Source organism: Nuphar pumila, chromosome 15 (genome assembly GCF_984573655.1).
Source record: "Nuphar pumila chromosome 15, dmNupPumi1.hap1.1, whole genome shotgun sequence".
Classification (NCBI taxonomy): Eukaryota; Viridiplantae; Streptophyta; class Magnoliopsida; order Nymphaeales; family Nymphaeaceae; genus Nuphar; species Nuphar pumila.
The window spans coordinates 11040058-11066535 of NC_143263.1; the positions used below are offsets into that span (position 1 = coordinate 11040058).

Below are 26478 nucleotides of genomic sequence, written 5' to 3' on the forward strand. Positions count from 1 at the left end.
ATGATATTAAAAATGATAAACTATATGTTTCCAGAAATGTAAGCTTCTTGAAAAATATCAGTGGTTTTGAAAAATCTGAATCTAATGACGAGAATATAGACTATTCTTTTTTGTTTGATCTGTTGACTGAAGATGATGATACTGGTGATGATGAGTCAAATCAAAATGACTCAAGTAATAATGAAACCAATTATGTGCCCCCAACATTTCATCATGTCAATGAAGAACCGCATAGAGATCCCATAACCTACACTCATAGAGATAGGAATACTTTCAGAAGTGCCCTCGAAAGATATGATGATGCTAATGAGACTACTCTTCAAAGTGAGGAAAACCTTCGTAGGACCGAAAGACAGAGAAAACCCCCCTCTAGGTTCATCTCATATGAGTCTTTTTCACCTAAATATAGAGTTTGTCTAAGCGTCATTCACTCTTACATAGAACCTAGAAACTTCGAGGAAGCACGAAAACGCCCAGAATGGATAGTCTTTATGGATAATGAACTTGAAGCTCTAAGGAGAGCAAAGACATGGGAATTTCAAGACCTCCCTAAAGATAAGAAAGCAATAGAGTGTCGATGGGTGTTTAAAGTTAAGACTACGAGTGATGGGTCCCTCGAGAGATACAAGGCTCGTTTAGTTGCAAAATGATATAGTCAAGAATATGGGATTTATTATGAAGAAACCTTTGCCCTGATAGCTCGAATGGTCACCGTCTGATGTCTTATAACCGTTGTCTCAATCAACAAATGGAACATCTATCAAATGAATGTTAAAAATGTTATTTTAAACAGAGATCTAAACGAAGAAGTGTATATGGATGCTCCTCCTGGAATGGAGTCTCCTAAAGGAAAAGTGTTTCGCCTTCGAAATGCACTTTATGGTTTGAAACAAGCCCCCAATGCTTGGTATGATAGGTTTAACTCTGTAATGTTAGAAAATGGTTTTTTATCCTGTTTTCCTGATACTGTTTTGTTTGTTAGAAAATCTAATGCATGGATTGTTATTCTACTTCTATATGTGGATGACATGCTTATAACCGGAAGCGATTCTAAAGGGATTAAAAGCATAAAATCGATTTTAAAGGATAAGTTTGAAATGTCTGACTTGGGTTTTTTAACTTATTTCTTGGGTATTGAGGTTGCATACTCTCATAGAGGGTATTTTTTGTTTCAAACTAAGCTTGCATCTGAGATTATTGACAGGTCAGGTATTACAGATGATAAAGTTTGTGAAACTCCTACTATAGTAGGAGTTAAAATGAAGATTGATGATGGTGTTCTTCTCTCTGATCCTACTCCCTACAGACAACTTGTAGGATCGTTGATGTACCTAAGTATTACCAAACCAGATATCTCACATGCAGTGCATACGGCAAGTCAGTTTCAGCATACACCAACTTCTATTCATATGAGTGTCGTCTTACGTGTCGTAAGATACCTAAATCGTACTCTTAATAAGGGAGTTTTTCTGTCATCCTCTTCTGAGTTAAAATTAATTGCTTATACTGACTCTGATTGAGGAGGTGACCCAAATAACCGTCACTCCACCACTGGTTTTTGTGTATTCTTAGGTGATTCTTTAATCTCATGGAGATGTAAGAAGCAACAAAAAGTTTCTCTATCTTCGACTGAAGCTAAATATCGTGTCATGACAACTACTACCATGGAAATTGTATGGATTCATCAGCTGCTTGAAGACATGGGGATCACTATTGAAGGGCCCACTGAGTAATGTTGTGATAACAAGAGTGCAATATACATTGTCAAAAATCATACTTTCCATGAGCGAACGAAGCACATTGAAATGGACTGTCACTATGTTCGTGAATGTAATACCCGCGATTTGTATCAGATAAATAAATGTAGATTGTAAGTCATTAAGGTAATACACGAATATTTTATGGTTTTAATTATTTATTCGTAATTGGATCTTAAATAACCTATTTGGATCCTTGAAATAAATCAGATTTTTATGAGACAATTTCCACAACACTTTAGTGGGAATTGGTATAGCTTAAGGCGAGGTTCGGATCCACAATATTGCATTTGGATCTTCGATATCAGAACTTCAAATATTAATATGGATCCTTGGATCCAGATTTATTTAAAGAGTGTATCAAGCACAATGGACCCCAGATTCATAGTAAGTTAGTAGATATTTATAATAATGTAATTGGATCCACAACATTTTTAATTCGTGTTATACTCAATATTTAATAAGTTAAATATTTAGATGTGGGTCTGGATCCTCAGATGGATCCGGATATGCCCAAGACTTGGACCCAGCTGTGGCGGGTTCGGGTTCGGGTTTGGGTTCAGCCGAACCAAACAGGCACCCCACAGCACGTTAAAACCAAGTAAAATAAAAACAAAAAAACAAAAAAAAAACAAAAAAAAAAACAAAAAAAAAGCCCTACCCGATAAAAACAAGTGTTAGGGTTCGTTTTTGAACCCTAACACAGCGTGGAAGTAAGGAAGTTGAGGAAGGGGGATGCGCAGCCGCCGTGTGAAGGGGAGGGTAGCAGATCCCCTTCCGATCTTCGTGGCACCCTTCCATATCTCGCCTCCTTCCTCTCCCATTTAGCCGAACCCTCTCTCTCTCTCGGTCTCCCTCAACTCCCTTCCGTTTCTCTTTTCCTCTCCCTCCCAATTTCCTTTCTTTCTTACACCAGCCGGTGGAGGACGCACGACTCACACGAGCACGACAGCGAGGTTACTTCGGTTTTTCCATCTCTCTCGTTCGTGTTCGTGGAGTCGGCGTGAGGAGGGCTTGGCTTCACAGCGGCTAGGGAGAAACAATCGCACAAAGTTGGGGATTTCGCATTGCCGAGGTAGGTTTTTACTATGCTTTTCGCATATGTATTAAGTTACTAGTATGTGTTGGATTTGTCGTGAATCCCAAATCAAAAATTTGGGATTTGGTTTGCCGAAAATCCCAAATCTTCGATTTGGGGATTTTGGATTTTTCGACGGTAGGATTGGCAACGATTTTGTAAGGTCTATCGTGATTTTATCGGGTATTTGTTCCAAAGAGGTAATGGTTTGCAATACAATCCCTATGAGTGGACTGAAGCTGTGCAAAACCTTGGTTCTGTGTGGTTACTGATTATCGTAAAGGGTTTTTTTTTTTTCATATACTGATTTTTGGAAATCCCAATTCTTTTAATCCTCTGTCCATTCTATTGGATCGTGCTGGACCTTGCATGATATATGATCAGGCGTGTGCCTACTGAAATCTAAAGTAGTCAAGACCCTTTATGGTTATAGCTACATTCGACTTTCTTTTAATAGACCAGTTCATTAGAAAAATGGGGATTTGTAGTTCTGTACTGTCTATACTGAATGAGTGGGTTATTTTTCTTTCCTGCAAATGTTATTTATATCTTAATGATCCAAGCTATCTGGTCTTTTATTCAGAACATCGATTACTCCATTTTTTTTTGGGACTTGCATATTCTGTTGTTTCTAGTAGGCTGCAGTTCTGTGTTTTGTTTTAGTTGTTGTCGGTGAAGAGATGAATAATAATAACTTAGAAGTTATCATTATTATGCCTGAAATTAAAGACCTTCTGGGGTTGCTAATGCTCACCCTTATCAGATACTCTGATCTGATTGTTGGGTCTTAAAGTCAAAAACAATATGGTTTGCAACGTTAGATTAGATCATGTAATATGTACATTATAGTCCACCCATTCAGTTAATATACAGCATGTTATGTTATTCCTTATAAGCACAAACATTCTGTGGATGTTAATACTCATATAGATTTGATTATATAACTGAACCTAGTAAACTTTTTTTTGGTAGATGGTTTTAGAAGTATACTTATATAACACAATAAACTGTAATATGGGATAAGTCTCATGGTTTTCTTTTGTTGCATAAGTTGTATTTCCACTGTAAGGTTCAACTGTTGTAGCTTGTACTGTGTTTTATTCCTATATCAATTAATTAGGGGTCCCTGGTGCTCATTGATTTGCTGTTACTGGAAAAGCCTGTGTACGTTACTCGGTTATGAGTAGGGCATCAGTGTTCAGCCCATATGAACATTGCAGTAACTTCTGATTTTGATAAATTATGTGATGCCCATTTACACTGTTATACGTACACAGAGTCTGTTCACCAGTACTTGGGTGAACTACCTTTCAAACTTTAAATCAGAGCTCTCACTAAACTCAGAAGAAAATCAAGACTATAATGATTGCCTTGCTAACTACATAACACAGATAGAGTCTGTAAGTGTATGAATAATACAAGCAGTTTGTTACACGCAATAAATATTGTGGGTGTCGATCCTCATACCATGATAATATGGATTTTTAATTTTTGAACTGCCATGTCAGAACTAATACATGATATTTACTGATTTCAGGTGCTTAAAAAGGGGTAATACCAGAAATTTTAATATTGATGATTATGATTCCTGCACACTTCTAAATTACATGTTCTTTCACTCAATTCTTATACTTCTATTTCACATTTTGGTGATGCCTGTACACTGTCTACATGAAGTAGTAGGATTAGGTTTGGATAATAACACAATGGTGCTTGATGAGATGAATACTTATATGAAGCCGTATACTTGATCCTTTGTGAGATACTTAAAAAGGGAACCTAACTGAAACCCTTTAAATAATGAACTCCTGACCAAACCTTTGGGTCGGTTATTGCTGGCACCTGGGTGATATTAGATACCTGAAAAAAAAAGAAGCAAACAAACAAACCAACAGTGTTTTTAAATTGCCATTAAGAATTGTAATTCGTTATGAGATTGTAGGTGAGCTTTCTACTTGTAGTTGGATATATGTGATGTGACCTATTTGTGAAACACTATGTTTTACACTTTAGTAATAAATCGAACTGTAACTTGATATAGAAATGGGTGTATGTGCAATTTGGTTTTATCTGAATTTTTTTCATATAAACTGCTGACATTCAAATCTGGAAATGTCTGAGTTTTGACTGCTTTCTGTAGAAGAGCTATGAGACATATAAATGAAATATCATTTATTGAAATTGTTGGTTGCATGCAGTCAAGTTATGTGAATTTTTTTTCCCTTGTCCACTGAGAATTCAAAATGAATGATAGGGAGTTTGGGAATCATGCCTAATTGGGCAATATGGATTGGGTACCTGATGCAGGTACTTTTGTTAATGAACGTGTACTCAATGTCAATAACATTGGTGAGAAAATTAAAGGTTAATTTCTGTGAGCCTGACTAGTTGAAAGATACCGGGGCATTTGTGTCTGATTGGTTTAAAAGTACCAAAGCATTTAGAATAATGATCATAATACTGATAAGAACTTAAATTTAATTCTTGTTGCTCGACTGGTTTAAAGGCACCGGAGCACTTTGAGTGGGTTATGCAATCAATATGACAAAGGATGGGAACTGTTCTATGCACCTTGGTAAAATGACTAAGGTTGAGATTTCTACTACTATGATAGTAGAAAGAAGTTGGGGAAATGCCCCATACTTCGGGAAAATAATTAAATGAAAAGATTAACCCACTCAGATTCGGGCTTACCTTGGAGAGGGTAGGTGGTACAAAACTCTGGGGACATGTGTTTAGTTTTGAGCGTAAAGCGACTCGTTGGTCCCAGTCCTCAGAGTTGGGAGACCCGGACTACCAAATGTGTCTTAGGTGGTAGTTCCATGTTCTTCTGCAGAAGTTAGGGATGCATCCTGTTTTGGTTTTGGCCTTTGGGAGTTTCTCTCGGTCACTGGCCGCTCCCTTGGGATTTCAGTCACAGTTAGAATGTTCGGGTTAATAAAACAACTTTGAATAATATACCCCCGAACGTTCTCTTCTGTGATGGTTGTCTTGGCCCGTGTGTACCCGCGGGATAAGAAAAGATAAACATCAATTAGAATATTTTAAGTATCACAGTGATTGAAATTACTGGGGAGACATGCTGATATTCTTCCAGCATGTTCTGAGCTTGTGATGAAATGAAATACTGAAAGGTGTAGATATGAGATAATTGAATTCATATTGTGGTTGTCACATGACTGAGATGCATGTTGCTGTTGTTGCACAATTCGCTTTACTTGTTTATGTATATGTCAGTTACAGTTGTTGCATAGTCTGCTTCACTTACTTTTAAGCATTCAATGGAATCGGTGGTCAGGATATATTTAAATGCTGCAAATGATATTACCTTATCATGAGATGAATTTTGTACTCCTGCAATGGTTGATTTGGTCTTGGTAGTGTTCATATATTCTAGCTAGAAACTTAAATTAACAATGTGCAGTAGTTTAGTAATGTTCATATTCTCATGCTATGTTTTAGTGTTCATAATTAAACAAATCCCTTGCATACTTGTTACTTAGTATATTTGCTAAAATTACAGTAATTCCTACTTAGACGTTGTAGTCTAATTCCAATCAATTTACTATTTTTCAGGTAAAGGATAGGGTTTATGAGCGGCTGCGGGATGAGGCATCGGATCGAGATTTTTGGATTTATTGTTCCAGGGATCGCTTGAGTTTATTGTAAATTTTAACTGTTCATATCATTTAAAACTCTGATGATTTTCATTAATATTGAAATGAAATAAATGTTTTGGGTTTACTCTTCACAGTAATGTTCCGGAATGCTTAACCCTATAATATTACTTGTTTTCGCTTTAAAAAAAAAATCCTCTTAAATTTTGGGTTAAAATTTCGGGGTGCTACAGTGAAGCCTACTTAAAAGGAGTCATTGATCTACCTTATGTTACTTCAGAATATAAGTTGGCAGATTTTTTCACCAAAGCCTTATGTGCCCCAAGATTCAACTTTCTCCTTGGCAAACTCTCGGTCATCTTGCCCTAAGTTTGAGGGGGGGGTTAAATTATGTATCGATATTTGTAATCTCATATATATTTATATTCATATCTATATAGATATATATACATATATACATAGTATATATGTATATATATCTATATATTTTTATATAAATATATATATTTTTTCTTATTCACCCAAAAGGGTATTTCTGTAAATTCCTGTTTTACGGATATTCCATTTTGGAATATGCTTGTAAATTTGCTTTTTCCTTTTCTTTTTGCTTTTTCTTTTTCCTTTTTTGTTTTTTTGTGCCACATAGGGAGGCTCCCCAAAGAGTCGTTGGGGAGCCTCCAACGGTCACATATGTGACCGTTGGGGGCTCCCAACGACTCTCTTGGGAGCCCCCTATGTTGCTCCTTTTCTCCCTTATAAATAGGGGCTTCCCCCTCTTGTATTTCTCATGGTTTTGAGTCAAAGCCCAAGTGCTCAATAAAGTGATTCCAATATTTTTTATGCCTTTGTGCATTTGTGAGTTCTTGTGAGTTGTGCTTTTGTGCACAAGTGTTCTAAAGTGTTCTTATTGTGCATGTGTGCCAGATTTATTATCAAGAATATTAAGGTCTTGATCTTAGTATCTTATTTGGAGATACTTTTACACAACTATGGTCACATGTAGGACACATCGACAGAGAACGTAATTCCCCTTAGCATATGTATTTTGTATGCCCATGTGGCATGCAATTTTTCCTTAATGAAAAATAAATTAGTGGCCTAAGGACCTTAATCCCTTCTCTAATACAATAAAGTCGGTATGAATTCCCTATAAGGATATTGCAATCGCCTTGATAGGAAAAAGACTTCAACTGTTAACCTTTTCATGATAAAACCATACGCAGTGATCAATAGCATTTGTTCTCTTTGAAAACATTGCTCTCACAAAAAGACAACATAAATGCTATGTCACAGGGACTCGGCCAACTGGGTGCCGCACCCGCGTCGATGCAACATGACACGACGTGGGTGTGGCACCCGGTGCGGTCAAGCTCACCCTGGGTGCGGTCAACGCACCTAGGGTCATTTATGTCCAACTTTTGGACTTTATATATATATATATATATATATATATATATATTTTTTTTGCCGCACCCCCGCACCCGCACCCATGTGACATAGCATAAATGCATTTGTATGTGTCCATCTGTGCCAAAGATTTTTTTTTTCAAGTCGAGTTCAGTTCAGCTGGATCATGCTCGTGCATGCGGGTCCGTGTGCACTCAAAGATAGAAAAGATAAAGTTCATTTCAGCTGGATATGAATCCGTGCAAGCATTGGTGCTTATGAATTCAGAATTGCGCATGAACACAAACACAAGTGCCTGATAATCGACTCTTCGACATGATTAGTTTTACTTCAAAATTTTAAATGATTAAGAGAAGCACTTCAGAACAAAGGAACATGGTTTTATCTTGCCTTTATAATTGTTGGTGATAATTGCAAGTCTGTCTTTCTCTTTTTTTTTTTGATGTTTTAAGCTGCTGAGAACAGCCTCAAAATCTCAAAAAAAAAATCAAATATAGCATTTTTTTATTTTTGAAGGATGTCATAAATTTCACAATACTTTTGTGAAAACTAATTCTCCTTTATTTTGTGATTTTTCTTTTCATATTCATTTGTTTATCTGTCCTTATGGATCTCGTGGTGAGTGGTATGGAAAGAAAAAAAAGGTCTAAGAAATTTAAGCAAATTTAGGTCAAAAGATTGCATTAATAATCTTTTGGATCTGAAACAGGCATTTACAAGTTCATGTGTGTGACCACTTCAAAGATGAAAAACTAGACCTACCAAATCAGCAATATGACAATATAAAAAGCAATCTTGTCAACAAAGATCAACTTTTTTTTTGTGACCACTGACCAACTAATAAAAGATCATTTTATTGACAAGTTCACATTTATTAGAGAGTTAGATACATAAAAAGTGTGAAAATGGCTAGGAAAGAGAAAATGGAAAAATACCATACCTGCGCCATCACAATAGCCATCTCCATATTAAGTGTCTGTTTGACAAATAGTTCATAGTTGCATGGCTTGTAAAAAAAGGATGACAACCAAGTCTCGTTCCAAATACGGCTGAAAACTCAAAAAGGTAAAAAAAAATATATATAAGCATTTGAATAAGTAACAGATAACTAGGTTACATGAGAACTAACAATATGGATCCAGTACAAAGTGGTGGACTAAATATGATTTCTTCAAAGATGGAAAACTGGCATATCTTCAATTCAGTAACTAGCACAATTTTAGCAGTTATATATAAAAACTTTTTTATTTAATGTATGCAGTATTTCTTCCCTCCATTGAAGCATAATTTGATTTAAGACTTCAGACATAAGCATCCATTATTGAATAGAAAGAGAAAGCAGCGGACTACAAACTTCCAAAATTAAATGAATGAAAATATACAATAAAAGAGACAACAAGTTCAACATTTCAAAACCTTCTAGCTTGCTCCTCCTCCAATTCTTTGGTTCTATATATCACTTTCACTCCCTGTCATAAAGAGGGGGCAACTTTGTTAGCGAACAAGTAAAAATGTTAGCTTTTTCTCTTTCCCCTCTTTAACCTAGTAAAAAGGCTTTTCAAAGACCACTCACAGGGATGGCTTCCAAGACAGCAGATACATCTGAGGATGCAGCCTTTCCTTCAACAAACAAAAAGAAGTTGGTAACACCCATGATTTTATGGTAAAACAACCAAGGTAGGATCTGATTTAAACCAGCTGATGTGCTTGTTGTGATGCATATCTGCATATCATGAAACTGAGTAAGCAGCTGACCACCGAAACAGTTCCATAAGGATAAAATGGTAGAAAAAGAAAAGGCTGAATATAGCAAGTAGCTACACAAGTAATTACCAGGACAAGGGTTTAATGCATGCAGAAAAGTACTATCTTTACATCAATGCAATGAAAGATGGAACATGTAAAGATAAACCAATTCATGATTTGAACATCCCCTTTCCCTTTTGGGGAGCAAGAATATGACATAAGAGTATAATTTGTGCAGTTACGCGTGCACAGAGAGTCCTAAATACTTCAGTCTATGTCATGTTCTTCAGGAATGTAAAGTCACCAATCAGATGAACTGGTTTAACCCCTCAGAGTATAAAAAATTTCAGAGCAACAATTTCCATGTCTGCATCTGGCAGCTAATGAAGAAACATTGAAAAGCAAAGAAATAAAAAAGGAAATCCATACGTTACAAGGAATTTAACATGTAGTGACCATTTAAGCCTTAAAAGTTTTAAACACAATATACAGCTTACAAAGACATGGCCATCAAAGCACAGGATTTTTATGTTCTGAATGATTTTCATGCATGTACATTTCACAAGAAAAACCAAAGCCAGTAGAAGACTAGGAAGAGAGCTTCTTGTCAGTTTGCATCTGCCCCATACTTTCTTGGATTCAAGAGAAGAGTCATGACTCCACTGCAGCTAATAAATAGCACGGAAAATGAAAAGAACCCTCTAGTGTAGTTTTTGCAATAGATTCTTAATAGTATCAAGCCTCATTTATGTTAAGCTCTTTCAGAGAGAGATTTATACACAGCCAGAGTCATTGTTTGAATGGGTAAAAGCTGTTAAAAAGTGTTCCAACCAGAGTATCCACACAGGCTGGAGACTCTAGTGTGTTGTAAGTCTACCAACCATATCCTACATAACAGAATAGATTTTTTTTCCTGAAATTAAGTATGTAGCAGAATGGAATTAGATTTGATACTCTATAGGATCTCTCCCTCAGGGAAACCATAAACAATAACTTCCAAATGTAATAATAATAAATTAGTTTAATCTCTACCTGCTCATCAATCTTAGCGGATGAAGACAACATTTCAGCTACAATGTCTACCATCAAACATGTTATGGGAACCTAGAGAATGTGGATTGCACATCACCTAAATTATAGGTGAAAATTGACAGGAACGCAACTTCATAGGATGAAAAAACAGATATCATGTAAAATCGAAAACTAAAGTACAGTTGAAGGTGAGAAAAACAGAAATACAGCAACACAACATTGCAAAATCGCATCATTATGTTTCAGCATTGATCAGGGTGCAGAAAAAAAAGGCGCCCCTTCTGCCAACCTATGTGGTCTTCCAAAAGCAACTGTAACTGGCTCAAGAGTATAAGAACTAAATATGGCAAGCATGGTGAGGAACAAGGGCCGTGCTTTCAAGGAGGAACAATAAAAACCACTCTCAAGCAAAATCACAAACGATTACTACTAGAGAATCACATATCTCAGGGTATGACACAAGAAGAAACTCATTAAATGCGGAAACATATTCACTAACGAGTTTAAGGAATCGATGCGACAAGCGGCTGAATCTCAGTCCCATGCTCTTTAATCTTATCTGATTTCCATCTTCCTCAAAAAAAAAAAACATTAACAAGTTTTTTATCTCGGTTCTTCAAGCTAGCATTTGTTGCATTTGCATGACAACATTGCATGCAAATTACACCAAAAACAAATCATAACCACGATCATCGTTCACCCCGACATCCGATTCGTCTCATGCAAAGCTTAAAACACGTACGAGCACAAACTGATTCAATCCATATCATGACCTTCAGTCACGCTCCGCCACACTCCGATCCACCGTCTACAACTACACACTACGCAGCCAAAAATACCGGAGAAAACACGCACAAACCATGCTTCCTCATTTATTAGATCATTCTTCCGCCATCTAATAATATCCCAATGACTCTCGTTACCATCAGACCGAAAATTCAAACACCCTCCATGAGAAAAAGAGTGAACAGAGACATACAATCAAAAAGTATGCCAGGAAACCACTGCCGCCAATATCATAAACACGGTGAAAGGGAGGAAGGGAAGAGAAAAAACAAGCGAAAATCGATCAAATTCTGACCTTAGGCCGCTGCTCGGCCGGGAAACCCATTCCCCAATCCTTCAAATACGGGAATCCGGAGGTTGAACCGCGGCCGGAGAGGTGGGAGCAATCGGATGTCGACGAAGAAGAGTGGGTGGTGCTGACGGGGCTGTTCACCATGCCTGGGAACGCCGGAGACTCGCTGGGCCACCGGCCGGAGGGATCGGTGAGCCCTCCCCGCCATTGAAGGACGAAGGCGAAGACCGCCAGAGTAAGAGGGAGGAATGTCAGGAGGAGGATGATCCTCGACGCCTGTGACGTAGGAGATCCCCTGAGAGGACCGTAGTGCCCCGCCATTCTAGGGTTAGGGTCTCTCTCTCTTCTTCCTCTTCTTCGTCGTCGTCCTCTGTATTTGTTCTGTGAAGAAGAACAAACTGTGGGCTGTTTTTAAACTCTAACGACCGATTCGGTTGAGTCCGATGTGATACGGTAAGCGGTTCGGCTAGACTATGTTTGGATTTTGGACTTTGGACTTTGGACTTGAGGCTGGAGTCAAGGAACCCGCGTTTTCTGGTGGCTTCCAGCCTGAGCTTGGGATGATCAAATGGAGATGGGTTGGCTCTAGACTCGAATCCAGATGGATCTTGATTTTGAATGCCAAGAGGGAGAAAAACAATTTGTTGACTTGGAAAAGAGTCCTGCATGGGAAAACTGTGGTTGGACACATGTTTTTCTTATGAAACCGTGTGGGGAAGCACTTTACCGCGGGAGATTTGGAAAATGCATGAAAAGCTTTCTCGTGGGCACCCCGTGTAGCAAACACATCATCTTAAGGCTCGTTTGTTTCAAGCGCTGGGAACGGGAAGTGGCTTTTTGCAATCAAACGGCATGGTCATGTGGGAAACTACTTTTCCAAGGAGCAAGGCACGAAGCAGTTTTTCCTAGGCAAAATTGGTGGGGCCCACCATGTCGACTTTTGTTTCAACGTGGTGAAACAAACGTTTCTTCAGGGAGAGGAGGTTGTTTGTCCAGAGGGGCAAAATCTACGAAATTCCAACTACCAATGACACAGCCATAGTGACAAAATATCGTGAGATTTATGAAAATCTTGACATAATATCGCGAAAAATTGCTTGAAAGTTTAAAATGGCAATTTCTTGCAAGATTTTCAAAATATCACCAGAATTATAACAAATATATATATATATACCACGATTTAAATGTAATATCTACGTTTTAAATGGCTGTTTATCATGAAAAAACAATGTATTTTTATTTTAAAATAATTTTTATTAATATTTTCTTATAAAAAAATAGATTTTTAATTTTTTTTTTCGTGGATATTTGGCAAAAAAAATGTGAGATTTATGAAAAAAATTCAAATTCTCAAGAGTTTTGAAAAAACCAGATTTTGCCACTTTTAGCGTTTGTCACAATGGACAAAGCAAGCCTCCAAGAATTCCCTCGAAAATCTTATCTTCTGTTTGGATGTTATTCCCATTTGTGGCGCCATACCGGTTCAACCGCCTGGGAAAAGGAGATCATGGAGGGAAGAGTGCATCCCTGCCATCAACCAAGAGACAGGAAAGAAAATCTCATCCAAACACTACAATTCGAAAAATTCTCATCCAAACACTCCACCACTCGTTGGAAAAAAAAAACCCCGAGTCAAGAAACGATATCTAACCCAAGAAACCGACTCGGAAGAGCTTAAACCGGTAACCGGAAGCCGTTAAGAGACCGTGATTGGTTATCACTAATCAAAGTCAATGCTTTAACTCTAATGAACGTCATGATCAGAGACTTGATCGTGTTGGCTCAGTCTGCTCGCTGTCCTAGCAACGTAAAATTCAGTGGGCTTACTCTTTTTCCCTAATTCTAATTTTATTATTTATTAAAAAGAACCATGTGATCACGTCCGCAGGGTTTGACCCATAAAAAGTTCAAAAGGCAAAAAGTTTGGAAGCGGTTTCACTTTTTCATTCATATCTTGGTGCCATGGGCTCTCTATGGTCTCAGATCTGGACTGCACCTGTGTAGGCCATCCTGTGAGCTTAAGTCTGGTGGCAGAAGCCAACGGGTTTGGTCCAGTTACAGTTGGATCATCGCGTGTGACATTGGAGTTGTAACAGTACTGGAGACAGTATTATAAGTTTCCTATACTGAGTAGGGTATAAACGGGTGGAGTTTACCGGGACCCGACCCGTTAATAAGGTCAGGGTATGGTGATAAATAAGAAGACTCAATTAAGATCCGAGTCTTAATCCAAAGGTCCGATTAATACATGGATCCAGGTATAGATTGTAAAATTTTATACCAGACCTGGGCCTGACCTGAGTTATGATTAAGACCCGCAAATTTTCAATGTAAAAATGATAAAAAAATATTATTTTACCAGGTCTGGTTCATGTAGTTTTTATCGTCCGGGTATGGTTTCTCTTATGGTAGGTCTGATTATATCCAGGTCCAAACTTGATACCATATCCAAAAATCAGGACCAGGTTTTGTTTCACCTGGGTCGGAACCAAACCCGAGGGGTTGACACCCCTAACCCTGAGCTTGAAGTGTGTCACGCAGCCACTCATAGGGTTCAGATCCAGATGCACAAAACCAAAGGCTGACCCTCGATCTGGGAATGAGCTAGAACTGTCAATGGTTCGGTTTTGTACTGGGTACCCAATTCAGCCCAAACCCGAATTCTCATGTGTGGACATAAAAAATGTTGACCTGAATAATATTCGGGTGATCCGAGTAATATGTGAGTGAAGTTTGGGTTATGATTTTTGCCGGCTACCTGGCCCAACCCAGTTTTTTTGCTAGGGACCTGAACTGACCTGAGTGTTTTATATGTGTTAAGTAATCTTCTGAAATTATATGGATTCGGATTCGGATTTTGGATTTCATTTTCATGACCTAGCAAAACCCGAATTACTTGACACTTTGTTGTTTGGGAGGGGTTCGGGTGCACCATGATTGGTCTGGTACCCGACCTATTGACAGCCATAGAATAGATCCAAATTCAATACAACAAGTCACACCCAAAAATACTGAAACTGGTAGCAGCAGCTAGTGCAGGTTCAAAACCCAATGGCATAGTTGTATAACTGGTAGGGGTCTGCCTAACCTCAGCTTGCTTTTCAAAAAAAAAGGCCAAAACTACTTAGAGAGCTTTTGAGTTTCTCTATTTTTCAAATCTGAATGAGATCCTAGGATTTTAGATTCAAGGATATGAGAATGGATCCTCTCCCACCTGTTCTTTAATTTAGGATTTTGCCATCACTCCAACTAGGGATGACAGTGGACCGGGACGGGGGCAGGGGACAAGGTCTCCACCCTCGCCCCATCCGAAAATTCTGCCCTCCATCCCCGCATGGGTTTTGATTTTAACCCCCATCCCCATTTTATGTCCTTCGTTCCCGGCCCAAACAGGGCAAGGGAAAGCATAAGTCCATCTCCGCCTCCATCCCCGCACATCCCAGTGTCATGTCCTTCATCCCCAATCCAAGCGAGCAAGGCGGGGCGGGGCGGGGCTCGTTTTCCCCCGATCCACGACAATCCCTAAATCCAACTTGTATTTTTTTCTGAAAATTTTTCAAAAACACATCAAAATTTTGAGTGATAATAGAAAACATGCTCAGTTTTCAATGTTGTTAAGAACACATTTACACTTTTTTCATGGTTAATCAAAATAACTAGGGCTTACTTTCCACAAAGTTGTTGTTAAATGTCAGCTATAATTATCAAAACTTTAGGTGCGTTTTTGCATTTTTTAGAAAAAAATCGTTGTTTCCATAGTAAATCAGTAATTGTATCCTATAAACTCCTTTCAAGGAAAAAAACTTTAGAAATTTTTCAAAAAGACACTAAAGTTTGAGAATTAATAAAAAGGCAACTAAGTTTTGGAAAATTTTAAAAATGCACCTAAAAATATCACGGCTAAGTAAAAAGACCTAGGAGTTTACAACCGTCACGTTTGTTGTTAAAGGTGATGTAAAATTACCATTTTACTCTCAACATCATGTTTTCAAAAATTGCCCGGTTAACTAGTAAATTAACTTATTAACCTATCTTGGGTGAGTGATAAACCTAGGTTAAATGCATGGAAGTTTATTTTTTATTAAAACTGCAAAAAATTGAGGTACCTTTTTTTTTTAAACTTAGGTGTTTTTTTCATTGATGCTTAAACTTTAGGTGCCTTTTTGATTTTTTTTCAAAAACTTTATCCTATTAACTCAACTAGAGTTAACGATAAACCCAAATGAAATTGATGGAAGTGTATTTTCTATTAATGTAACATAAACTTGTGCGTGTTTTTAATAATATAAAAAATTTAGGTATATTTTTTATTATTGACAAAACTTTAAGTGTGTTTTTGAAAATTTACCTATTTTTTCTCAAATCTCCAATTTAAAACCCCATGTTTGAAAAAACTTAAGTATTGGAGTGCAGTCTGTGCCACATCAGCATGTCCATGCCACTTTAGGTATTGGGATGCAAGTTGGGGTGTAAACGGGTCAGATTCGTGGCAGATGTTTCTAGATCCAAACCGAAATATAAACAGTAGATCCGAATCAGTTCTGAGGAGCTAAGGCCGATTCTGAAATGAGTGTAGTGATACTGGATTCCGAAAAAAAATAGCTATTTACAGTTATATGTAAAAAAATGCAATCGAGTCAAATTTTTATATGAATCAACTCCAGATCCAACTTAAAGTGTCCATCCCAATCCAAAAGTAATCTGATTGAATTAGATTGAATAGGATTAGAATGCACATTCAGAATTTACATAAAGGTTCTATATCTGAAAATTACATATCGGACTTGGATCGGGTATCCGACCATATCTGATCACGTTGCAGCCTTAGGTACAAGATTTGAGGCTCACAAATTCCCCTTAAGGGCGTGTTTGACTGCTTATCTGATCCTGTCCAGCATAGACATGTTTTTGTTTTTTGTTTTTTAGAAAGTCGTTCCCTTTTGTGTGTGTTTTATAAGAAAATATTAGTACAAATTATTTTAAAATAAAAATACATGGTTTTTTTTATGATAAATAGCCATTAAAAACGTAAATACTGTGTTTAAATCACAGCATTTATGTTTTTTCATAAATCTCGTGATATTCAAGAAATTACCGTTTTAAACTTTCAGGCAATTTCTCACGATATTAGCGCGAGATTTAAAAAATCTCTCGATATTTGTCACTATGCTCTGATCACACAACATGCATTTTCTACAGCACAGCCATAACTATAACTTTCCTAAACTGACCGAGAATTTCTTTCTCATACTATGCTCCCACAGCCAATATGGACTTGTACAGTTGGGGAGGCATATGGGTGTGAGGATCATCCCAGGTTCTAACTGGACTAGTGGATCCATCGCTTATTCTTGGATATGGGCAGGAGAAATCTTTCTATAGGTTATATTGGATTCAGTCCCTTCTGGATCTGGATTTGAAATTCAATAAGCATGCACGATCAGCCATGGGGTCAAATACAGATCCAAACCAACTCATTTTACCTTCTCCGCATAAAACTTGATAGAAATGATCTGTTTACTAGCTAGGAGTATTACAGATTCCCAAATCATGGATCTGACTACGAGATTGAAATTTGATCTAAATCCGAAACTGAACTTTTATGAGTATGGTGTTGGACCATGACCCAACCCGTATCCAACTTAATTGCATCCCCATTTTTAGTGGTGTCAATGGGTTGGGCATGCCTCAGGTACTTGAACCAGCCTGAACCTACATCCCCAGTATGGGCATTAAATTAAATGCCAACTCAAATATTATCTGGGTCAATCCGACCGGAACTCGTGTAACATGTGGATTGTGGGGTTTGGAAATGTTTTTTGCCAGATATCCAATATATATATATATATATATATATATATATATATATATATATATATATATATATATATATATATATATATATATATATATATATATATATACAACTTTTCCTATATTGAATAGGGTAGTTGCCTACCACTTTTCTAGCCTACCCGTAGGGGGTGTCAATAGGTCGGGTTTGACCCAAGCACGAATCTAACCAAACTCTATAGGGACAGGGTTTGGTAATAAACAAAGAAGTCCAATTCGAATCCAGGTCAAATTCAAAGGGTCCAATTAATATATGGAGTCGGGTATGATTTGGAAAATTTCATACCAGACCTGGGACCGACCTGAATTCTGACTAAGATCTGCAATTTTTCAATGTAAAAAAGATAAAAAGTATCATTTTATAGCGTGTAGTCTGGGTCTAGTTCATGCAATCCTTATAGGATCCAGGTATGGTTTCTCAAATGGACTTGGGTGCTGGTACCAATATCTCAAATCAGATCTGAGTTTGGTCTCACTTAGGTCCAAACTAAACCTGGCCTGTTAACACCCCCTACCTACGGGGATTTTGAAGTTTTTTTTTCATGTTTTCCTTAAATATGACTGTATAGATGTGTTTTACATGCTTGATTTGATAGAAATTGACTCTCAAATCATCAGATTTTGACACAAAAGTGGATTTTTATAGTGTTTAAAAATAAATAAATATATATATATATAAGATTTTCATAAATATTCAAGGTTTAAAAAATCATTAATTTTTTTACTGAAAAACATGTTCCAAGTGTTGCTTCCTAACAAATCAACCATGTTGAACATATCTGCATGGACAGATTTGTGAAAACAACTCGAAACATCCATTCTCTAATGGTAGCATGGTGATAGACTAGAAAACTGGTAGGCAGCTACAACTTTTCATATATACATATATAGAACGTGGTAGGGCGAGATATCAACGGACCACGTATGATCCTAAGTTTGCACATGATTTTATGGTTGTGCACTTTAAAATGACCTTTATTGGTAGTTGCAACTGCCACTAATTAAAGGCTTTTTTTAGCAAAAAAAAAGTCTCTCTCTCTCTCTCTCTCTCTCTCTCTCTCTCTCTCTCTCTCTATATATATATATATATATATATATATATATATATATAGAGAGAGAGAGAGAGAGAGAGAGAGAGAGAGGTAATTGGAACATGCAAACCAACAAAATATGTAAAGTGGTATGAACCAAGATTTTCATCAGTTTTTTTTATTTTTTTATAAAGTTTCATCGTATGGATGTGATCTAGATGCTTGGTTTTATAGAAACAAACTCTTGAATTATTTGATTGTGATATATAAGAAGAATATTTTAAAGCTTGAAAATCAACAACTCATAATTTTTTTAAATATTGAAGCATAAAAAACATATTTTTTATCATATTATGATGATCCAATAGTCGATTTTAAGCAAATGGACCACGCTGAATGCATTTGTAGGGTTAGATTTGCAAAAAAACTATGAAAATTTGATTCATACCTGTTTACATATTTTGCTCATTTACATATTCCAGTTACCCTATATATATATATATATATATATATATATATATATATATATATATATATATATATATATATATGAGTAATGTGTTCCTTTGGAACCCTTTTTCCATGGAAGCAGATCAGGTCATGCTGAAAATGAGTGTTTTTGCTCATGCGGGCATCTTGGCCGTCTGTTTGCATTTTGGATGAATGCCACGTGGTTTTGTTGACTTTTGAGCTTTTTAAAATGCAAATCGGATGGCCACGATGTCAGCATGAACAAAAACACTCATTTTCATCATGACCTGATCTGCTTCCTTTTTTAATTAGGTCTCATTAGACCCTTTAAAACTCAAAGTTTTAAGTGTTTTATGATAGTTCTAAACCACCCGATGTGTTTATTCAATAGAAAACATGATTTTGCTTAAACATCTTTATGACGTGTATTTTAAACAGGCAAAAAAATGAATGATTGATATTATACTAAAATTTGATGATAAAATATTCATATTTTTACAGAAAATCAATCTAAAACAAAGTTTGTTTCTTAACTAATAAGCAATGATAAACACATCTAACAGTTAAAATCTATCATAAACACTTAAAACTATGTTCATCTCTCTCTCTTTCTCTTTATATATATATATATATATATAAGAAATCATAGGATACCTTATAAATGAGAAATTGGAATATGTAAACTAGCAAAATATGTAAACTATTGGATCATCGTAATCGGATCAAGAAATGCGTTCGGTGTGGTCTCACCATGATTTTCATAGATTTTTTTTTTCAAATCTAACCCTTCAAATGTGTTCGGCGTACTCTATTTGCTTGGAATCGACTATTGGATCATCGTAATTGGATCAATAAATGTGATTTTTATGTTTGCATAATTACAAAAAAAATCAACAATTGATTTTGAAGCCTTAAAAGATCCTTCTTATACATCGTAATCAGATGATCCAAGAGTCTGTTTCTATAAAACTGTTCATCTAAATCGCATATGTATATACCAGTTTACATATTTGACTAGTTTACATATTTTAGTTGTCCTCTTATAAATTATGCTTGGTGAGGGTTCCAATTTTTGAAACCTCGCATAACCGAAACCTGACTATTTGTTATTTGGGCGGGTTTGAGTAGACACTGATGGATCAGATATCCAACCCATCCTACTTAGTTGTTTATACGCAACTTCTTCCTAATTGAGCTCAGCCCTTATAAAAAACTATGATCGCTTAATAGTAATGCTAAAGAGTGATGAAGCTCCTCTCCAACTATAGACTGAAAAGCTTGCTAAGAACACAACTTCATTAGAATCCTTACTAGTTTGACAGCCCTAATTGCATTTGTAATTAAGCAACTCAGGGTTTATTCTCAACAAAAAAAAGAAGGCCAATGTAGTCTTTGTCTTCATTGATGAATGAAAGATAGAGATGGTGTTCCAAGAAGAACAATGCATGTAGATGAAGAAACCCAAGAATTTGTTTCACCACCATCAATGGTGTTGTCCACTCGCCTTCTATCTCTATCTCTTAGTGTTTCCATAGGGTATGTTTGATGGCGCATCCGCAATCGCGAGAGATGTCGCGACCTGGATGTGGCGAACCTGAGAAATGCATCAGACATGTCCATTTTTCACCATTACTTTCGTTGGACCCCTATTATAAAAAAGAACATGAATAGGGCAAATGGTGTAATAAAAAAATGAGTGCCCCTGAATTTCGACTCTGCTCCTCTCCCTTCAATTTTGACTCTCTCTCTCTCCCTCTCTCCTATGCATCCACCAAACAGCGAGAGCCGGCAACGAAAGGTCTCTCTCTCCCTTCCTTTTCTTCTTTCTTCCCCTTCTTCATCATTCCCCTCTCTTCTTTCTTTCTTCTTCTCTCTCTCCTTCCTTCCCTTTTATTCTTCCTTCTCTCTCTCCTTCCTTCCCTTTTATTCTTCCTTCTCCTACTTCATGGTTCCCCTCTCTCTCTTATTTCTATCTTATTCTTCTTATTTTTTTTCTCTCCCTTTGTTTTCTTCTTTCTTCTCCTTTTTCATAGTTTCCCTCTCTCTTTTTTCTTTCTTCTTCTTCTTTTCTTTCTCTCCCTCCTTCCCTTTTCTTCTTTTTTTGGCTTCTTAAACATTCCTCACTTTTCGTTCCTTCTCTATCTTCTTCTTCTTCCCTCTCTAATTAGGGCGTTGATTAGGGTTTTGAATCAAATGTTTTTTTATTAGAGTTTTTTTATTAGGTTTTGAATGAGATTTCTTTAATCAAGGCTTTTTTCTTGTATTTGATTAAGGTTGTTTTTCTTTGAATTTCTTTGATTAGGGTTTGAGTTAGGGTTTTTTATGTTTAATTTTGTGGTTTATTTTTCTTGTAGTTTATGTTTTTTTGTTTTTTTTTATGCATGGTTTTTTTTAGTTTAGGGTTTTTTGTTTATTTATGGTTTAGTTTTTTTCATAGTTTAGGTTTTTTGGTTTATTTTTCTTGTAGATTAGGGTTTTTTGGTTTATTTATGAATTCTTTTCTTGCATTTTAGGGTTTTATGATATATTTATGTATTTATATTTATATAATTTTTTAGTTAATTTGATTAGGGGTTTTTATTTGATTTTCTTCGATTAGGGCTTTGAATCAATTTTTTTTAATTAGGGATTTTTTATAGTTAATTTGATTAGGGACTTCTTTGATTTGATTAGAGTTTTTTTCTTTGATTTTTTATGATTAGGGCTTTAAATCATTTTTTTTAATTAAGGTTTTTTATATTTAATTTGATTAGGGTTTTTCTTGTATTTGATTGCGGCTTTTTTTTAATTTTCTTTAGTTAAGGTTTGAATTAGGGCTTTTTCATTTAATTTTATGGCATATTTTTCTTATAGTTTAGGGTTTTTTATTTATTTATGATTTATTTTACTGTATTTTAAGGTTTTATGATTTAATATGTTTTGATAATTTGATTATTTATAGTTAATTTGATTTTAGGGTTTGATATTTTTATGATAAACTTTCAGAATTATATGCGAATAACATTGATTAAATCATTTATATATAAAAAATATCTATTTTTTTCTCAAATTACTCAAATTGTAAATATTTTTTTTGTTTTTAGATCCAATCCAAGATACATATCTAGGGTTAAAATCCATATTAAATGTGTTAAAGCACTCATGTGGTTGGGTGGATTGAGTCTTATGATTCAAACCGAAGTTATCCGACTCATTATGTGTGTGTGTTCATGCTGTCCGCACACAACATAAAACAAACATTGGGCACAAAGAGCAAAGCCTCTTGTACAGTTGAAACAAAACGTTAGACTTGGTACAACCATTTTGTTTGTTTATTTCGTCCAGTCCTAAACAAGCCGTCAAACAAGCCCTCACCACTCGCCATGGAGCAGCAACACACACCAAATAAGCGTCCACGGGACAAACAAAATTTTGGTCTGTTCATCCTGAGTTTGCATGGGTATGCAGACACGTGCTCGCCCCCCCCCCCGGCTCGGTGTGTCCCGTGGACAAGTGTGGACGGGGATTCAAACGCCCATGGATATACCATATTAATGTAACCTTTCTCGTGGTTGTTGGGTTCTTTCAGTTAAGGTTGAGCTTCGGTTAGATTTTCTGTTTTTATTTATTTTTTGGTTGGATTCTTTAAGTTATCATATTTGGAAAACCAGATGAGTATAGCAAGACTATGTTCAGACATCTTTTTTGATATATGATTATGAAAAAAAAGAAATTGTATATTTTTTAAAAATTTGGCAAAAAGATTGACATGATTAGAACACGATAATTTATATTTAGGAAAATATATTTAAAAAAACTGACAATTTCCAAAAATTTTATTGGATTTCAGGTTCGAATCACTTTGAATCTTGAATTTCACTTTAACTTCATGTTAAAAGGAATGATGTCATATGTATATCATGTTTTGTCGACACACACACACACACACACACACACACACACACACACACACACACACATATCTTAGTAGAACCATAAAAATGAATTAAACTTGTGCGCCCTATTTACCTATTTTTATTCAATCAAATCGCAGTCAAATCCGAATCAGATTTGGATCAACATTTTAAGTCAGCTCTAGAGTTGATCCGAAACAAAATCCAAACCCAAATGCACTTTTTACGTGTAAATAGGTTATTTTGCTCAATTTTTTCTTGCATCCAGTATTACCACATGTATTTTGCATCCAGATTCAATCTGACCTAGGGGTGGCAATCGTGTCGAGTCGGCGGGTTAGAACACCTCAACACGAACCCAACCTGTTTATTAAATGGGTAGGATGTGACAAACATGAACACGACCCATTTATTAAACGGGTAACCCGACCCGACACGGTTAACCCATTTAATAAACGGGTCGGGTCGACTCGACACGATTATATCTCTCCGTTAAAAGATGTTGCAAGCAGGAAATAAGAAGGGGGAATTATTTTAAGTAAGAATAAATTAAAAAGAGTTATACTTTTAGCTTGATTTGATGTTAAAAAAAATTAACATTTTTTTTAGATGAGAACATTTAATGCTATTGCTCTCAAGTCTTGTCACATCTGCGATTAACTTTCCACCTCTTTCTCTCTCTCACATTTAATGTTATTGTTTTCAAGACTTGTTACCTTTGTAGGGCGGGTTTTAAATATTTAAAAGTGTCGTGTATATTTAAAACGGGTCGACATGATTACCAGTTTGGATTACAAACGGGTTGCGAATTTAATCATCTCAAAGAACCATTTTAAATATAAACGGGTTGCGGGTTGACGGGTTCGTGTAAATGGGTTGACCCGCCCGCCTAACCCGTTTATTAAACGGGTCAAACGGGTTGGCATACCCCTAACACGAACCCAACCCGTTTAATAAACGGGTTAGGCGGGTCAACCCGTTTACGACACGAACCCGTTTAAGCCAAACCCGAACCCGGCTAAGAAGCGGGTTGGCAGGTCGGGTTGGTGGGTCGTGTCAGATTTTGTCACCCCTAATCTAACCCCCTCGAATCTGGATCCAGATCTACTGTTTGCATTTTAGTTTGGATTTGGATCTGGCATGATCCAACCTAGATCCGACCCATTCACACCCCTATTGCTAACCACACTTAGCTAGTCACATCAAAACTTGTTTGGGCTCATAAATTGACCTCAATGAGCTGAGCCATGACTTGCTCATCGAGCTCACACAAACATGGGGTGCTTGGCTCAGCTTGGCCTGTGTAGGCTCGTATACTTAATGAAATAGAATTATCTATTGAGACGCGTGGTGTTCAAATCGTATTGTTATCATATTAAACAAAATTTACTTTCTTTATATACGAGCCAGCTCGAGCTCAGCTAATCTGGCTTGGTTTATTATGAGCTCGGGCCTGTTTCGAGCCTCACAGCACGTCAAGAGCTCGAACTTGGTTTCTGTATTAAATTAGATGAGCATGAACGGGCCAAGCTAGGCTTGTTTTGCTCGTTTAAGCCCTAGCCATCTTTCCCTGTTCAGTTGTCAATCAAATATTGTGGTGGAAAAGGATTAGGCCAGTTTTGATAAGCTAACTAGGATTGGCTTGATCAATAGACCCAGAACAGTTCCTTAGGTCCACTAGCGGAGTGGGTGAGGCCATCAATGGTCCCATTACTTTTCATGTCATGCATGGGAATCAATAGAGAAAAATGGAATCGTACTTACAACATTATTAATTTGTTACATGATCTTTTTTTTTTTTCAATAATTTTGGATGGTTGGATATGTATAGAGTGAGTGGTAGCTGCTGCTACTTGATGTTGCTGAGCGTCCATCGTGCGTACCATGGACACTAACTATTTTTATGCAAAAAATGAGAAAAAATGTGTAAAAAAAGATCATTAACAACACTTTTAGAGCACCACAAAAAACAATTTAAATAATACCGTGTGCATCCCCTGTGACACTTTAGCAGTACTTTTAAAGCATGCTAAATGTCTTTTTTTGCACAAAAACTCATTTTTTTAGCATTTTTACCATTTTTTTCGTGCTGACCGTCCATCACGTGCATGTGATGGACGTGCATGTGATGGACATTCAACATGATTAAGGATGGGTTAAGCACCTATTCATCGTGTAGCTATGCATTTTTCTATATGAAAAGTATTTGCTAGAAACTAATGAGCTAGAAATCATAGGTGCAAGTTATATCAACTCAATCTAACAACATAAATGTGCTCAACATGGTTTGTTTGTTGAGGGTCAAGCCCTGGAGTGCTTTTCTGGTGTAAAAATATGATCTTTTGAGTTATGAAATTTTAGCATATTATAGGTTATATTGCTTTTTTGACCCCTTTAAAAACCTAATTACTTGTTATAATCACTCGATTCAAAACAAGTTTTCTACTAAACAAACCATATATACAAAAAAGATATTTTTTTTAAAGAAAAAAGTGATTTTCTATCATTAGTAGCCAATATATATATATATATATATATATATATATATATATATATATATATATATAGAGAGAGAGAGAGAGAGAGAGAGAGAGAGAGAGAGAGAGAGAGAGAGAGAGAGAGAGATCTAAACATATTAGGCTCCCTTTTTAGTTAGGTCTCCTTAAGGCCCTTAAAAACTCATAATTTTAAGTATTTTATGATAGATCTGAATCATTAGATGTGCTTATCATTGCTTATTAATTTTGCTTTGCCCCCACATCACATGTGTATCATATATGTTTGAATCCACAATTTTGCTTTGCCTTGTGATCAGGGCGGTCAAAGAATCGGATATTTTGACCCATCAGAGTGTACATCAATCTGTTCAAATAACAAATTGTAGGTTCGGGTTTTATCGGGTCACGAAAATGAAATATCAAACCGGGATCCGAGTAATTTTAGTTCACTTTTACTTGAAGTACATATAAACACTTGGGTCGAGTCGGCTACTTGGAAAAAAAGTTGGGTCCGACCAAGTACTTGACAAAAACGATAACCCAAACCTGGCCTGCATATTGCTCGAGTCGGGTTCAGATTGACCCAAATATTATTCGGGTCAACACTTTTTATGCCCATATCTCAGAATTCGGGTTCTGATCCAATCCAGCACCCCGTACAAACCTTACCCGTTGACAGCCCTACTTGTGATTTTTGAACTTAGCTATATGTGATTCTTGATCACAATGGAAGAATCACATGCTATACAAACATGAAAAAGTGGAACTTCTTATTTTGAATTTTAACCTGTTCACCTGAGGAAGAACAGCTGTGATCAACACAAACATGTAAGCCCAAAATGCATGTTTCTAACTGGATCTATCAGGGCCTTATAATTTGGACTAAAACACTTGCTCAATCTTCATATGAAATTTAATTCAGAATTTCAGATACAATATTTGAACACTTCATGGTTTAAAAATGGATACGGGTCGACTAGTTACCCGACCAAATCGTACCAATTTTCCAACCCTAGT

At 36.4% G+C, this 26478-nt stretch overlaps 1 protein-coding gene across 2 annotated transcripts in view; it reads right to left on the reverse strand.

The window, feature by feature from the left end:
- LOC149814473 (glycosyltransferase-like At2g41451) overlaps positions 1–12094 on the reverse strand; it is a 37615-nt gene extending 25521 nt beyond the window's left edge. The window contains exons 1-4 of one of the 2 annotated variants that reach the window (XM_089988786.1): positions 11719–12094; positions 9433–9582; positions 9276–9328; positions 8800–8908 (exon numbers count right to left, since the gene is read on the reverse strand). In XM_089988786.1, the coding sequence (XP_089844912.1) occupies positions 8800–8908; positions 9276–9328; positions 9433–9582; positions 11719–12036 (630 nt within the window). In that variant the 5' untranslated portion in view covers positions 12037–12094. The remainder of the gene's footprint in view (positions 1–8799; positions 8909–9275; positions 9329–9432; positions 9583–11718) is intronic. The other variant, XM_089988787.1, reaches the window with a different exon arrangement.
- Between the last annotated feature and the right edge of the window lie 14384 nt (positions 12095–26478).